The sequence below is a fragment of the Pinus tabuliformis genome, chromosome 6 (assembly GCF_031772625.1).
Source record: "Pinus tabuliformis cultivar Carrire ecotype Pingquan chromosome 6, CPIR1, whole genome shotgun sequence".
Taxonomy (NCBI): Eukaryota; Viridiplantae; Streptophyta; class Pinopsida; order Pinales; family Pinaceae; genus Pinus; species Pinus tabuliformis.
In genome coordinates, this window is record NC_142292.1 from 295,999,314 (window position 1) to 296,016,530 (window position 17,217).

Genomic DNA, 17,217 nt, shown 5'->3' on the forward strand with positions numbered 1-17,217 from the left:
ATCATCCTTGGGCATGGAGTCTTCATATAATCATCAGGTGCCACTCTAGTGGTCAACATGTCCTTCAACGACAGAGATTAAATCTCTAATGAACGACTAAGATTAGATTTGGCTTGATCCATGACTTTTGGAACCTTCTAACCCAGTTTTATATCAATATCCATTAATATTTTATTATTCCTAAGTTTAGACTTAGGAATTCCATTAAAAATATTAATTATTTTAATATCTCTCAAACCGGGTACAATCTGTCCAAACCATTTTTGGGTCTTGGAGATCTCACGTGTTTTAGTCTCTCCACCAATTTTCATGGCTAGAGCACATCCGGGCAACCCCAAATCACCATACCTCATTTTATCTTTAGATCATCTAGGCTTCTTTCAGCAGTTTCCTTGATTGAAAAGATCTTCAACCCCTTGATCTGCTTCATCTCTCATGTCATCATACAATCATCCCATGAACTCCACAAGTTGGAGTTCCTGATGAAACACTTGCTTCCTTTCTCAATCGGTGAATGCTTCAATGAGAATTCCATCTCGCATATTCTTATTCAGCAGATGTTTCCCTTTTAAACTGATGTATGATGAGATTTGTCTTGGATGAATTCTTCCTTTGATCTTCCAATGAGGTCCCCAACAGCTATATCCTTCAAAGTTGACTACCATAGATTTTGTTTCAACAGTCCTTCATGTTTCCCTATGGTGATGTCACGAGCTCTTGCTTCTAATGCTTCTTTTCCTTGGACTTCTTTCTTTCAGCTTCCTCCACTTTTTCGGTGATATGGACTTCTTCTCAATCCTTCTTATTATTTTCCTTCTTAAGCTAAGGACAATCTTTCCTTCTTAAGCTAAGGACAATCTTACCTGTAATGTTCGTAGTCTTTGCATTATAGTTCAGTGATGAGTATCTTCTTTCCTAGAGCTTGTAGATGAGATCTTATGAAGATATCCTTCATCCTTTGATATTTTTAATTTTGTGTAGATTAGATCTAATTCATGTGATGTCTCCAATATTGCTATATGAGGGGATCTTTCATAAGTATCCCTTTTCATGAATCTAGAGGAGACCTTTTGATATGTTCAATGACTTCAACTTCTTAGAGGACTATGTCTATCCTCCTTCATGCAAGGAATTTCGACGACCCATCCAATTTATAGATCTGCGTGCAAACACAAAGTCATTTTACCAAATTGATTAACGAATGAAAGATACTTACTTGAGAAGTGAAGATGAAATCTTCACCTTGATCACTTTGATGATGGTTGAAGAAGATGTATTAGTGCTCCCTCTTGGATGATGTTCTTTCAAATGAAAAAAACCTTTCTTCAATAGAGAAGGTTGCTTCTTTTGATGAGGATGATTTGCTGCTTCCTTGGATAAATGTAGTATACCTAGGGGGGATAGTATGGGGTACAAAGGGAAGTACCCAAGGGAATAATGTAATAATGGGATGGGCCATAGTTATAAGGTAAACCCATGGTATTGGATATATGGTATTGAGAGAACCATGGTAATGACTCATGGTATTGTATGTATGAATCGTATATAGAGGCTAGAGACACCCCATTGAGAGATGTCAAGGGTTATTGTATTGACAAACATATGGCTTGTGGAGTGTTATCCTTCTTTAAGAAGTAGTTGTATGGTGTTATCCTACCTCAAGGGTTTGATCAATAAAGAAGCATTTTCATGTTATATTATTGGGTCGATCTTGTTATTTTTGGGTATATTTTCTTTATAATATATTTGCAGGTCAGATCTATTACAAGTGGTATCAAAACACTTTCTTGGGCAAAGCGGAGAATTTTTTTTTTTTTTGCAGGAATTTTTTGGGTTGGTGAGTTTGCAGATTAAATCTGTAACTTCTGGTGTAAAATTTGAATAAACAAATTGCAGATCTGGATTCTTTGCGAAAAAATACCCAACTTCAAAAAAAAAATCGGCCGAATCAGAGTTTGGATGAGGGAGATATCGTTGATTTAAAAACCAGCTGTGTTGTAGAATTTTTTTGACGAAAATTTGTGGATGGCGGATCTCTAGTTAATTTTTGTCGTTTTTGTGGGGAATTTTGAGAAACTAATTGCAGATCTGAGATCCTTTTGAAAAATTACCCAATTTCACAAAAAAAACCGGTCGAATCAGAGTCCAAATTAAGGAGATATCGTTGATTTAAAATCAACTCTTTTTTCAGAGTTTTTTTGTGACGGTGGAACAGTTGCAGCGCAAATATGAAATTCTAGTGCCTAGATCGTGATTTCTATCACATGGGAAGATGCAAAATTGTTGTTCCATTTTGAAGAGGATTCTGAGCAATATTGACCGAACTGTGGCCATTTTAATTTTCGCCAAGTAAGTGATTTTTTTCAAAACCCTCTTTATGGCTTCTAGCAAGAAATATTTTACAAGAAAAGATGATGGTCCTACTATTGAAGAATTAATAGAAAGACATAAGTCATTATGGACGACAAGTTGGAAAACTTTCATAGTGGCTCAGTTTATAAAGAGGAGGCGGCCACATGGTGGGAATCAGTTAACGAGAAGTGGTTAAACCGATTCGATGAAGAATTTTGAAAAATTATTGTTAGACAAATGGTCTCATGCTAGAAAAAAAGATAATGTGAAACATGTGGGGATATTTTCTACTGGTATCTCCTTATTATAGGTTCATGGATGTATTCATAAGGAGAAGATCATTGTGTCTATAAATCATAGTTGCAAGCAAAATCTTATAAATGTTAATTTGGCAAAAAATTGCAAGTTCCAGCAAAACAAATGGAGCACACACAGGTTGATAATGCAGATGTTCAAGTTTATAAAGATTTGAAGATTTCTATGGATAAGTTTGTATTGCATTCTGATTTTTATGCTTCAGATATGGCTAATGTGGATGTTGTTTTGGGATACCCTTGGATAGAATCTGTTGGTACTATCAATATTAATGTGCAGAAGAAATTCCTGAAGCTCTGGTATAAAAAGAAGAAAATTACATTACATGATATTTTCATCAATAAATAGGGAGAGTCCAAGGAGGCTGAAACAGTAGATGTTCCAGGGTCTGACACATCAGATGAAGAATTTGTGGTTGAAGTAATACTGGAAGATAAAAAACAACAGTAGGCACCACAACATGTTCCAGATACCAATCAGGCTCAATTAGGTGGTGAATTAAAGCAAGATACACCATTGGTTAAAACTTCAGCATATCACCCTATACATCACCCAGCAAGAAAACAACTTACAATATGGCAACGAATCAGCAACAAGGACAACAACCCCCGCATGACAGATAGAGAGGGGCAATGATCCACCCACAACACATCAAAATAGAAGAGTCGCTAGGGTCAACTTCCATCTCAAGCGAGCGAGGCACCAACTAGATCGAGGGTTCACCTTTCTCTTGGATGGCTAGATGCACGTGTATGGTACCAGTGGACTACTCTTTTGAGTAGATCTTATCATTTGTGTTCTTCTTATGTTTCAGGGACGAAGCATGTTTAAGGGGGGTGGAATTTAGTATACCTAGGGGGGGATAGTATGGGGTACAGAGGGAAGTACCCAACGGAATAATGTAATAATGGAATGGGCCATAGTTATATGGTAAGACCATGGTATTGAGAGAACTATGGTAATGACCCATAGTATTGTATTTATGAATCATATATAGAGGCTAGAGACTCCCCATTGAGAGATGTCAAGGATTATTGTATTGGCAAGCATATGGCTTGTGGATTGTTCTTCTTCCTTAAAGAGGAATTGTATGGTGTTACCCTACCTCAAGGGATTGATCAATAAAGAAGCATTTTCATGTTATATTATTGGGTCGATCTTGTTATCTCTGGGTATATTTTTTTTATCATATATTTGCAGGTCATATTTATTATAATAAACTTCTTCAAGGGCGAGGAGAGAATCTTTGCTTGCTTTCTAACCTTGAAAATTATGACAATGCCTTCTTGCCTTCAATATACTTCGGCTCCTCTTGCCAAACTGGTGTGTGCCAAACTCAGCCCCAACACCGTGTGCATCGAATACTGCTCATACTCCGACCTCTAGCCCTTTCACAACAGGTCCAGGTGTTGTTTCAGCACCAAAAAGCGGAGCAGCGTTGCCAGCCTGCCAATCAGTGAAGCCAACAAAGCCAGCCTGCCAGCCGAGGCCCGCTAAGCCTAGAGAGCCCATCTAATGATGAACAGACCACCAGAGCTTTAATGTCATATTTAGGCTTTATGTTCAATCTGATTTGATTCTTAGTGGTCATTGAATACCACGAGATAATTATTCCTGAACGAATTGAACGCTGAAGGAGTCATAATTCGATCTTTGTTGTTCTTGTTGAGCTCAAACACTGCCACAATGGCCGTTAGTACTTCAAAATCGACATAGTAAAAGAGCTCCATTCTGGCCCTGGTCTTTTCAGATCTCCAATTCCTTAAACCCTCGATGCTCAGATATCCGCACAGCCGTGACCTCAAAAATCAATCAATCGATCGGGAAAAACGAGGAAAATGTGAATCCAATGAGAGCGCAAGTGGATCTGCATAGAAAATTGCAACAATGGCAGGAAGACAGAGAAGAATGAGTTTAAGATTTTAATTCAGGGTTAAGATTTTTACAAAGTTCTTTTAAATGAACGAGTTTAAAAGAATACCAATGTTAATGGAGTGATAAGGATTTTTCCCTTGTTTGTAATTTGTAAATTGGAGAGATAAGGAATTTTCTTTTATTTGAAAAATAATGTTTTTGGAGAAATAAGGTGAGTTGGGTAATTTTTTCCAAGAAGTTTTTTTATTTTAATTTGGGATCATCACATTGTAACTCAAAGTAATTTTACTTTGAGGGGGGGTAGCTTTTTTTTACCAAGTTTTGCAAGAGCATCGTTGTAAAAGTCAAATTTTGAAAGCTACCTTGTAAATTTTTGAGAAATTGACTAGAGCCAAGTTCAAAGCTTAGTCATTTTTCTCCTGTTTCAACAACTATACGAGGGTCAAGGCCAAGCCTTGATAGATCGTTTTATTTTTTTTTGTGTAGTGTGTTGCGTGTTGTGTTGCCCATCTTGATATTTTTTCTTCTGAGTCTGATTCTTGGTGCGAAGCTTCAATGTTACAATGTCAAAGTTGATTAATTTGTTTTCTGATTCCGACAAACTTGAAGGAACAAAATCTTATAAAACGTGGCAACGCCTCATCGAAAGCACTCTCATTTATAATGAACTATGGCAGGGTATATGTGATGGTGATATTAAGCCAAATAAACCCACAGATGCAGTTGCACTAGCAAAATGGGAAGTTAAGAATGCCAAAGCATTAGCTCTCATTAAATCTTCTGTCAATATAGAAAATGCTATAGATGCATGGTCTGCTTTGAGAACTTTTAAAGACTTCTTTGATACTCAGCCTGAATGAAAGAAAATTGATCTACAATTAAAATTGTTGCAACAAAAATTGACTGAAGGAGGTGATGTTCTTAAATATATCTCAAGACTTAAGAATATTAGGCAGGAAATCATTAACGCTGGGTTTCTAGTAGTAGATGATAGTTTTATGGTCACAATTTTAATTGCTGGACTTCCTTCTTCCTACACACATTTTTTGGAGACTCTACAATTAACTGGAAAGTTAGAGAAACTAAAGTTTGATGAGCTCTGCGAAATGTTGACGCAACATCATAAAACCTTTGAGAAGAAAAAGAAAGTTGGTGAAGATGTCTTTTTCATAGAGGCCAGCACTAGTAAATCATCGATTGCCAATTCTAGAAATAGAGGCAAAGGGAATTTCAATCAGAATCAAGCAACACATAATGTACAAAATCGAGGTCGAAGCCAAAGCAGAGGAAACAACTTTAATAGAGGCAACAGTTCAGGTAGGAGTAATTTTCAAGGCAGAGGAAACAATCAAGGAAGAGGAAATTTTCAAGGACAAGGAAATAATAATCAAGGTAGAGGACAACCTCAAAATAGAAGTCAAAGCAGAGGCAGAGGACAATGTTCAGGAAGAGGAAGAGACTTAAGTCAAATTGTGTGTCGAAGATGTAACAAAATTGGACATTATGCTGAAGATTGTCGAACTTCTCTTAATAAAATTCCCAAGTTTCATCAGCATTCAGAACAATTTGCAAATGAGCAAGATGATGATAACTCATAATATGTTTTTACTTCTTTGTTGACATTACAACTTTCATCCCATCTTAGAAGTGATTATGAGATGCCTGGATCTTGGATTTAGGGGCAACTCAGCGCATGACTTGTCGACGTGATTTTTTTTGGAATTTTCAAGATTGCCAACTTAATTCCATTTTTCTTGCAGATGATACAAAACATACTCCTTATGGAAAGGAGCAGTTAAAGTTTTTCTCCTTGGCATTGGAGAAAAAATGATTTCAAATGTATGGTATGTACCAATCTTTAAGAAAAAATTGTTGTCTTTTGTCACGATTCGACAAGCAAGACATTAGGTCATAAAGGAAGATGGCCTAGTTAAGATTAATTCAGTCAAACAAAGCTTAAAAACTGTGATGACAGGTTATGAAGATGGAAAATTGTTAAGGATGAAAGGGACAATTATTCCAAGGCATTCTGATTTTGCATGGGCAATGAGTACATGAATTTCACCTATAAGATTATGGCATGTAAGATATGGGCATTTAAATTTTGATAGTCTTTCTCAATTGTAGAAACAAGGGATGGTTAAAGGACTTCCCACTTTCAAAAAGGAAAATGCAAAATGTGAAGCTTGCATTTATGGAAAACAAAGTTGAGAAAGCTTTCCAACAAGTTCATGGCGTGCAAACAGGCAACTACAACTAGTTCACAGTGATGTTTGTGGACCACTACAAACTTCATTTGGTGACTACAAATATTTCTTACTATTCATTGATGATTTCAGTAGAATGACTTGGGTTTATTTCTTTTTTTTTTGTATGTAAAGGTAGTGCCATTTTTGTTTCTTTCCAATTATATCAAACAGGGGAACCATATACATTGTTCTGGTGGCCTCACCCTGCCCCGAAGGGAAACCAGGTCTGTTGGCCACCTTAGATTGTTATAAGCATTCCAAAAGCAAAACTTTACTAATCTGTCCATATTAGCTACATACACCAAACAGCTGAAACTACTTATTAAGCTACTAGTTCACATGCAAACGAAAAGAGAGAAAATCAAAACAACTTAAACCGAGCCTTCAGAAGCTCATTCTTTCCTGATTCCTGTGTGCTGGTCCATTTCCATGGCCATATGCGCCTGATCAACCTGACTAGGGCCGCTTCTAGCCATCCTGGACAGGATTTGAGACATCTCCTCTAACTTGTTATTCTGGTTAATCATGATGACTTGGAAGTTCTTCACTTCCTTCTGTAGATTAGGCACCCCATTGGCGAGTTCCGCCATTTCCTTAGCAACCTGTTCAAGAGCTTTAGCCAAAAAATGCTTTAGGACCCAGTAAATATGCAAGGATTGTTTGTACAAGGTCAGCCTGCCCCTAGTGTTGCCTGGGTCGGTTACCGCTTCTGCCCATTCTTCTGTCTCTGAACCAGATTGCTCCTCCAGGATGCTGGATTCCATATTTTGGATAATGCGTCGGATGTCTTCATCCGTGCCTTCCTGGTAGGCACGGGCGCTTCTTGAACCGCTGTCAAGGTCGATCTCCTTCCTCTGCGCTGTCTATCTGTTGCTTCAGCAGTCCTGCCACCCTGGGTCTCCTGCCTTGGGCGTCCCTGGCCTCCTCGTCCTCTTCCCCTGCCCGAGCACGCCATCCCTTGTCTTGCCCTCACCTGTAAACATTCATCAATTACTGGAGTTAGTTTTTGGAGATTCTTCTCATCATCCTCACTTGCCTCAGTGCCTTTGGTTATTCCCCGATTTCTACTGCAGTTCCCTCTGTTTCCATAGGTTTGGTTCTGCTCTCCCTCCTCCGGGTATAAAAAATCTATTATGCCCTCTGCCATGCGGACCAGATGATGGGCAATTGGCGTAATTTTTGGGTCTCCCTTACTAGGCTTCTTCTCCTCTTCTGCCTGGGGGTACTTATCCCGGATTCCCTCATACTTTCTCCAACTATATTCACTGCTACAACTTTCCTTTTTCTCAGGATTCCCCACCCAGTGTAATTCCTTATGTCCTTCTCTGAGAATTACAGAGGGGCACTCATAATTCTCGTCCTCCCATGCTTCATATCTACTAAACATATCCATTCTGTCTATTGCGCTATATGGAAAAGAGACAGAGTTCACAGTAAGCACATACCCGTGAATGCCGACCTCCCTGTAGATTGCTTCTGACTGTGGTTCTTGCAGCTTCTCCCTCGCCCCGTTCAAGATGAGTTTACCTCTACCTACCTCAGTCTTCATATAATAAATCCTCGCCGTCCTGTTCTCTCTGCCACTACCGTCGCCGCTCCTACTACTCATCTGCGTTCTACCACCTCCACTTCGATTTCTTGAAGCTTGAGCTGACCGCTTACTCATTAATTTTGTTGGGGGTGCTGCCTTTTCCCTGAAGTCGCATCCGGCTGCCCTCCCTTTGCAATGATTACTCCTGTCATCTCTACCTAACCGGCTCTTCATCCCGATCGAGAAGACTTGGGTTTTTTTTCTTAAAGCAAAAGTCAGAAGCATTTGAAAAGTTCAAACTTTTTTGCCAACTTGTTGAAAATGAAGTTAAAGAAAAGATAGGTACTCTCAATACAGATAATGGGGGAGAATTCACTTCAAATGAATTCAAAACTTATTGCAGTGATAATGGCATAAAACGACATCTTACCAATGTTTACACTCCACAGCAAAATGGAGTAGTAGAAAGAATGAATCGCACCTTGTTAGGAATGGCGAGATCTATGTTAACTTTCAAAAGGTTAAGTCCAACATATTGGGCAGAAGCAATTCATACAGCTGTCTACTTAAGAAACAGATCTCCAACTGCTTCTTTAGACGGAATCACACCTTATGAAGCTTGGTTTGGTTTCAAACCTCGAGTTAAACATCTTAGAGTTTTTGGATCAGTATGTTATGCCTTAGTTCCGAAAGAAAAACGAACTAAGCTTGACTCAAGAAGTTTGAAATGCACAATGATTGGCTATTCTGATGAGAAGAAAGGGTATTGTCTTTTGACCAATGGAAAATTTATTGTTAGCAAGGATGTAATTTTTGATGAAACAGAGAGTAAGAGTGCTGAAGAAATCGAAAGTCTTCTTCAAAAGTTAGAAACTAAAGGCAGTCGAAGAATAGGAAATACACAAATTCAACGAAATTCACTGATGGTCCAGCGTAGCTGACGCAAAGGCTTTGAGAGATGACGCAGGGCCTCCTGGGGCTGACGCATGCCAAGATAGGTTGACGCAAGGCCAACGCTGGGCTAGTAGAGGCTGACGCAGTCTAGATTGGGCAGATGCTGGGTTTTTTGGGGCAAATTGGTGTTGAGTAGCTGCCGAAAGGATTATTTGGGGTTTCAGCCAGTAGATTTGTCAGAAATTGAGAGGTATTACCACCAAGGAAATTATATGTTGGGTAGGCCAGTTTCGACACACAGATTGTACTCCGATATTGCTTAATAAGAAAACCCTCAGATAGCTGCATCGATTTTCTCACATTGGGTTTTTCCAGGGACTTTAGTCCAAAAACAATGGTGTCATATGGTGTGTTTGTTCTTGTTTCTTTTAGTTGCTGATCTGTAATATGTTGAGCATGCATTGGTGTTTATTTTTAGTATTTACATTGTAAATAACTTGTTAAGGAAAAATAGCAAGTAGGTAGGAGTAAATCAGATAAAGTGCATGAAGGGTTTCTAACTAAGTAAACTTAGAAACTTCAACACCTATGAACACTTCAATCCTATGCTCCTCCTGAATATCTTTTACCCTTATATTCAATTTTTGGAAGTCCTCAATGTGCTCCACCATTGAACCCTTTTGTTTGAGATTTATCAATTGGCTAAAAAAGGTGTTGCTTTTTGTATCATCATAATGTGCTATCATTTCTTCCATAAAAATTTCCCAAGTGACAATTTGTTTACGAGAGCAAAGGCATCAATACCATACAAATTGATTGGGCAAATATAAAGATGCAATGCGTACCTTTTGTGTGCTTTGCACATTATGGAGATCGAAATATTGCTCCATCTGTAGTATCCATGTTATGGGATCCTTGCCATCAAACTTCTTCATAGCGATCTTTGGAACATGGTGGGCCTTCAATCCAATGTTAGAGTCTATGAAATCACGACTAACTTTTATTTTGTTCTCATCACGAGTTTCCTTTACTACCCTTTCGCCATGAGTAAGCATTTCTTGTAGCAACTTTGTCAAATCTATCTTCAAATCTTCCATGTTGCCTTTAAGTTTTGCTTCTATACCATCCATATTAGCTTCCATGCCATCCATTTTAGCTTCCATTCCATTCTTTAAACCATCCATTTTAGCTTCAGTTACTTTTTGTGAGAGCGAAATTTGTTGCACTTGGTCTTGTAATTTTGATATATGATGTTGCATTTTGGATCTCCAAGTTCTGAAATTTTGGCCTGTGATAGCCCTCTGAGTCTTCTTTTCAACCTAGCAAGTCTGATTTCAATTGGATTCCCGAAGAAAGAGTTATGCCCAATCTCCCACGATGACCTAATTATAGACTGGTTCAGTAGAGCGAACTTGTATGACATGCCACATGTCACTGTTTCGATCTTAGGTTCTGAAAACGATACCCAACAAACTACAATCTATCTGCTTTCTGTCACTTCTGATGAAATTTGAATCAAATGCTCAGAGAGAAAGTTATGATGATTTTTCCAAGGTGACTTGTTTGAGATCCAATTCGGGAGCTTGCAAAAACCCTAACTTCCTCAGTTCATATCTCCGAAAATATAGCGAGACAAGATCTGAAATTCGGTCACGCGGTTCATCATGATTTCGTCTCAAATGGTTTTTAATTTCAGCTTCTAAAGCTTCGTAGAAAAAAAGTTATAGCGAAAATGCCACGATGACCTGTTTGAAGCAGCGAAACCCTAGAATCCAAAGCTCTGATACCAATTGTTATGCAACCAGCTCACAAAATAGAAGAAAGTGATAGATCAACGACTTAAACGTAACCTCTTCGAGGGGGAAACCACCTTTATGTTGATTTGGGGTAGCATCAGATGTGCTCTAGCCATGAAAATTGGTGGAGAGGCTAAAGCTCATGAGATCTCTAAGACCTAGAAATGGTTTGGGCAGATTCTAATCAGTTTGGAAGATATTAAAATAATTGATATTTTTAATGGAGTTCCTAAATCTAAACTTAGGAAAATAAAATATTAGTGGGTATTAAAATAAAACTGGGTTAGAAGGTTCCAAAAGTCATGGATCAAGCCAAATCTAATCTTATTCGTTGATTAGAGATTTAATCTTACCCGTTGAAGGACCAATAGGAAAAGTATAAGAAGAGGCTTGAGGGTCAGTTGGAGAACACACTGAGGGAGACTAGTCAGTTCGATTTCTGGAGTGGGGTTAGCTGAGAAATTCGAGCTAGTGGTTTGGAGCGCAGCAAGAGGCAGCGGGTACGGAACAGAGAGTTGGGAACATCACCAGAAGACCAGCGCAGAGGTTGGAGAGGCAGACGCAGAGGCAATACACTGCGTAGTCACTGGAGGGCCTGTGCGGGTGACGCAGAGAGGCCTAGTGATGACACATAGAGGCAGGAGCTGACGCAGAGGGTCTGGGAGCTGCGCAGAGGCCAGCAAGCCCGACACTGAGACTGGGAGAAGTGCGGAGAATTTTTCTCTGTTGGGTAAGCCAGTTTGGCACCCAATTGTACAGAAGAATTGTTGAATAATAAAATCCTCCTCTGCTGCACCTGTTTTCCCACAGTGGGTTTTTTCGGGGAGAATTGTCCAAAATATCTGTGTTGATTCTTGTGCATGCGTTTTCGTTTCTGTATTATGGTGTGATATTTGCAACATAATTTATTTTAATGTTTACTAAAGGGTTTTCATAAATAGCTTATTGAGAAATAGCTAGGTAAAATAAATCAACTGTTGCAGTGATAGAATTTTCACACTTTACATTACACAAATGAACAATTATTGGATGATACAAATGACAAGACATCCTTTCTATATATAGGAGTCTAAGGGGTCATAATATAATCAGAGTTGACATAACAATAATAATGTAAGGGCACAACAATAACAATAGTGGGCTTCTATGGGGCACAATGATAACAATATGGGGACAACATGGACACAACAATAACAATAAGGGGTACAATGACAATAATAATAAGGGAATACACTAGTATTATAGAGACCTAACAGATTTTTCCACCCCTCCTTGTGCGCCTTTTACTTTTTTCTGAATTATTCCTTGTATTACTGCTGATAGCTCAAGGGTTTGAGCTTGCTTTGCATGATGTAGCAGTTTTATTACCCCTTAAAGATGAGCCGGTTTATGGCGTATTGGGGTTGGGACATGCAAGGGTTCCTTTTTGATGTAATTGAGTATCATGTGCTTAGGAACCGGTTGATCGCCATTTGAGGTAGGTAGAGCTCATGCTAGGCTTTTGTCCATGTGCTAATTTTTATGTCCCGACCATCTTTTGCATTTTGATTTTCTTTCTTTTGTTTCATTGTGGCCATGATGTGATTTTTCCTTTTCTTTTAGCTGCATAAACCTCCTAGGGCAAAATTTCTGAGCCTTACTCAAGGTATGTGAACATATGAGTGCCAAATCCCCAAGAACCAATGTCAATTTGTACCCAAAGAATGGAGGTGAGCTATGGACCTTGTAATGTGGGATGGGGGCTGTTAAGTATGTTATAGGGGAAATGGAACACACTATCTCAATCATGGCTTTCTAGGTAGTGCCCCTCCTATAACCAAAAGGGCCTCAAGGGAGGTCCCACTAGATTAGGGTTAAAGATTAACCCCCCTGGTAAAGTGAGAGAACAAAATTATAGTCAAGGTATGTCAATCTTCCAAATCACCCCATTATCCATATTGAATGCCCAAAACAAACAAGTATAAGCTATTAAGCACCTGATTGCAAAATGATCAAAGTACCTTTTGAATAGCAGCCCACCTTCAGCCAAGTGCTAATGCCGGATGCTGAGAGGCACATGGCTGATGCAAATGGCAGAGGCCGATGGAATATTATCATTCAATTGTGCCTGGCAAGATTACTGGCCGTCTGGCTGACCAGCTCCCATTTTAGTGGGTAACATGATCAATTAGAAACCAAATTGCTTATCCCAATCCTGATTAGAAGGGATGATAAGATGACAGAAGACATACATGGGAAAGGATGACACTTTAATTGATCTTGATACTTCCTATACAAATAGCAAGCATGTATTGATGAAAGTATTGCTTCTGAGCTTACATATTCCTTTCTAGGCGTGAGTTAATATTTATGCTGGGTGCTGCCTTAAGGGGGCTATTCTGCTTCAGTTTGTCATGCTTGAGGCTTGTGGTCTTAAGAGAATGCAATTGAGTTCTTAGTTTCATCAGATGTAAAATGATAACATTTCTTTATCATCCAAAGAGGCATTGGGTACTAAGGAATATGGTATATCTAAAGGAAAGTCTATACAAACAAGAGCTGTGAATGGTATGGTTATTAACAAATCAAATAAAATTGTTTTTAAATGTTTAAATTATTTTTATTAAGAGTTTATAACCTTGCAGGTGGTACAACTGCGAAAGACATGTAGCCATCCTTACCTTTTCAATGGTGTGGAGCCAGAGCCATTTGAAGAAGGTGAACACTTGGTTCAGGTAAGATTGATGACTTGAGTAAAATCATTTCCTGATAAAATTGTTTCTGAGTGCTTAATTGTTTATTTTGTTTTAATAAATTATTGTGTTCATTTTCACATTAATATTCTCGAGGACTATTTTCATTAAGATACCAGGTTAGTGCTCAACCTTGATCATTAAAGGTTGATGCCTGTAAGATGAAGAATAGATTATGTCTTTATTTTATAATGATCCTTTGTTTTGTGTTTCGTTTATGCATAATGAAAATCAGGCGAGTGGAAAGCTCATCATCTTGGACATTTTGCTTGAGAAGCTGCATAGTCAAGGTCATCGTGTCTTGATTTTTGCTCAAATGACGCGGACAATAGACATTCTTCAGGTAGAGTTCCTCTATATGAAGATAGTACCAGGAAAAGACCAATTTTTCTCCATTTATATTGTGCAGAAATTATCTCCATTATTTATTTATGATGTGATGTAGAAATTAACATGTATTAAGATGTAATTTTTGATCTGTTTGGATGCTAATTGTTAAGTTTTTTACGGCATCTAGGATTACTTAGAGCTGCGAAGGTATTCTTATGAGCGTCTTGATGGATCAGTAAGAGCAGAAGAGCGTTTTGCAGCTGTGCAAAGCTTTGGTGTTAAAGCGTCAACACTGCCAGAGTCAAGTGACATCAGAAAGGCCAATGATGATGCTCGTAAAGCATTTGTATTTTTAATATCTACTCGAGCTGGTGGTGTTGGTTTGAATCTTGCAGGAGCTGATACTGTGAGTTCATTTGGAATTTTTGGCCAAATGTTTCTTCCCGGCTTGAGTGGTCTTTCACTTTGACTTGTATTACGATGATTTTCTAAATTGTGTTTCTATGTACTTTTCAGATTGAATGAGAAATAGCCTAACAATCTTGATACCGGAAACTTATGTAAATTGTGTGTAAACAAAATTATTTGCAGTAACTGGAGCTGCATGTTTAATTTCTTTCAAAACTATTTTCTATCATTGTAAAAGAGAAAAAAGGCCATCTATAAATTAGAAATTGTAATTATTCACTACTTCCTATTTTGGTATAAAAGGGAAACACTTTCTATTGACTCTAGCTTTTAAGGTACAATCCCATGTTTGTTCTAATACAATAAAACATGCCTCTAACTTCTAGGTGACAGACAAGAGTTGAGAGAGTTTTACTTGTATTATTGCGAAAATTAGGATGTTAGGTCTCATATAAATAGAGACTCCCCCTTATTTCCTTTCCTCATCACCCGTTCTTCACTCTTCTCTCCAAAGAGAGTGCGAATTAGTCTCTTTTGCTACATTAGGCTAGATGTGATTTTTATATGGTGCGAATTTCTTGTGGAGATGATCTTTTACATGGAGATGTTTTGCTGTGATTGAGAGAACTTCTTCTTTGGAGAATTTTGTAAGTTTAATGCTTTATCTTTGAGATTCTTTATGCCATGACTAAATGCTGAATTTATGTTGAAATTTTGCTCCATTATTGCATGCAAAATTGTTCTCTTGGACGCTTGTAAGGAAACTCTGATTGTGCACTCCTTATATTAATTTCTCCCCTCACAAGAAAAATAGTTAGGGTTTTGAAAATGGATGCCCTGGTCACCCCTCTTACTCCAACAAAGTCTCTTTCATGAAATTTAGTCCTAGAAGACTCCATTAAACCCTTGTAGAATAAGACATTAATCTTTGTTGTATTGATCATCAATAAATTTTATTAAATTTCTTCCTTGTTCTCTTGTTCCTAGATATCTAGGATTAGCCACTAGGGCTTTTAGGGCAATTTTTTTGCATGGAAGTGAATTTGTATTTGTTGTTTGTGGGTTATATTTTATGAATTGAATTTATAAAGCATATAAAGGAAAAATCTAGCATAGTGCATGGTCAATCCCTCCTATTTAAGGTTGATGTCACATTTGTGTGTTGTTTATGCATACATTTCATCCATAAAAATCAACTTGCTAGCCCTAATCCAAGTGTCTATTGGAGGGCCTTTGTTCATCTTTGTTGATTATCATTGGAAGGCCTTTTGTTTGGGCTCCTATATGAGATTGTGCACCTTATTATTGCATATCAATCAAACCCTAATTTATAGCAGCCTTATCTTTGGGCTAGGCACAAAGTATTTGAACCTTGGTATACAATTTCTAGGGGCATTATTCCAACATTTGATGATGTGGATGGGCGTCTTGGATGAGGTGGCATTACATTGAGATATCTTGAATGATGTGGACTTGCCTTGAAGCGTTGACCTGATGAATAAATCGGCTTGAGTGAGGATGTATTTCATCATTATTTGATGTCAATCGACTGGATAGGGGTTTAATGACCTAGGTTTTGGGTTGTAGTAGTGTCTTCCTTGAGCTAAGGTATGACCATTGGTTGTGTTTTGGATCATTATGTGGAGTTATTGGAGCATTATTTGAGACTTTTATTGGGCCATTCTAAAGGAGGCTGCCCCATTTTTATTGGACGTCATTGCAGCTTTTTGGTGGTTTTGAGACTGATTTTTAATTAAAAAGTCATCCCCATACCTCATGGAGACCCCTTGGTCCAAGGTATGGGCACAGGCCATCTTTGGAATATTTGTTGAAGGTAATATATTGCATTGTTTCTAGTGCTGTTATGGAGGAGCCACCAACTTTTAGAGACATGATGCCACATTTCCATGATATATTTGCACTAGAGGAGGGAGAATGTTGCAGCCTTTTGACTTGGAAGAGACTTATTCACATTTCAACTAGTATCTCCCATGGGGACATTGACCATCTACACCACTTTTGGACCATTGGAGGCTTGGCGTGCCATCCTGGACCATTCATCCCTTGGTTGGGAGGATTGACTCCCCTTTTGTGGGGCATTTGCTCATCAAATCATTGTACATGTGGCTTGATCACTTTATTTCTATGATGTGTTAGTTTACTTGATTTTGAGTTTTCTTAGGCTAGATTTAAGGACTTAAATCAGTGGATGATATTTTATTGTAAGGAAGCTAGATGCTACTCTATAAATAGCAAAGAGCTTTCTCATTTGTACTTATGGTTGGATTGTGAGAGCACTCCTCTCCTTGGAGCTTAATGGAAATATCTTTATAGGAGCTTAATCCAACTAACTTAGGTAATCCATCTTTTGAGCTTGATAAGGGCAATTCTTCCCCCCTTTCATTGAATGTCAGGTTCATGGAAGATTCTGTGTCCTTATCTCATGGTGAGGGTATCCATTGCCCTAATCTTACATTGCATGACCATGTCATAATCTAGGTCTTTGGAGTATGGTTACACATGCTTTATCATTTATTTTGGTGGCAATAAGCATGTAACCCAACCGAAAAATCGGGTTTATAATGCACACCTTTTCTATCATTAGTTTGCCCTTAGGTTGTAATCAATGTGTTTGCTGTCATAAATTGAAACCAATGTTGCAAAAATCACGATTTTTTGACTCAGCTGATATTATCGCCCGATTTTTACAAAGTTTTTTTTTTCGAAAAAATCGC

At 38.2% G+C, this 17,217-nt stretch overlaps 1 protein-coding gene across 3 annotated transcripts in view; it reads left to right on the top strand.

Annotated features, from left to right (window-relative positions):
• Positions 1-17,217, top strand: part of ASG3 (SNF2 domain-containing protein / helicase domain-containing protein) — a 380,591-nt gene that overhangs the window by 227,178 nt on the left and 136,196 nt on the right. For all 3 annotated transcript variants that reach the window (XM_089415440.1, XM_089415438.1, XM_089415443.1), the window contains 3 exons: positions 13,637-13,726; positions 13,980-14,087; positions 14,262-14,480. In XM_089415440.1, coding sequence (XP_089271566.1) covers positions 13,637-13,726; positions 13,980-14,087; positions 14,262-14,480 — 417 coding nt within the window. The remainder of the gene's footprint in view (positions 1-13,636; positions 13,727-13,979; positions 14,088-14,261; positions 14,481-17,217) is intronic.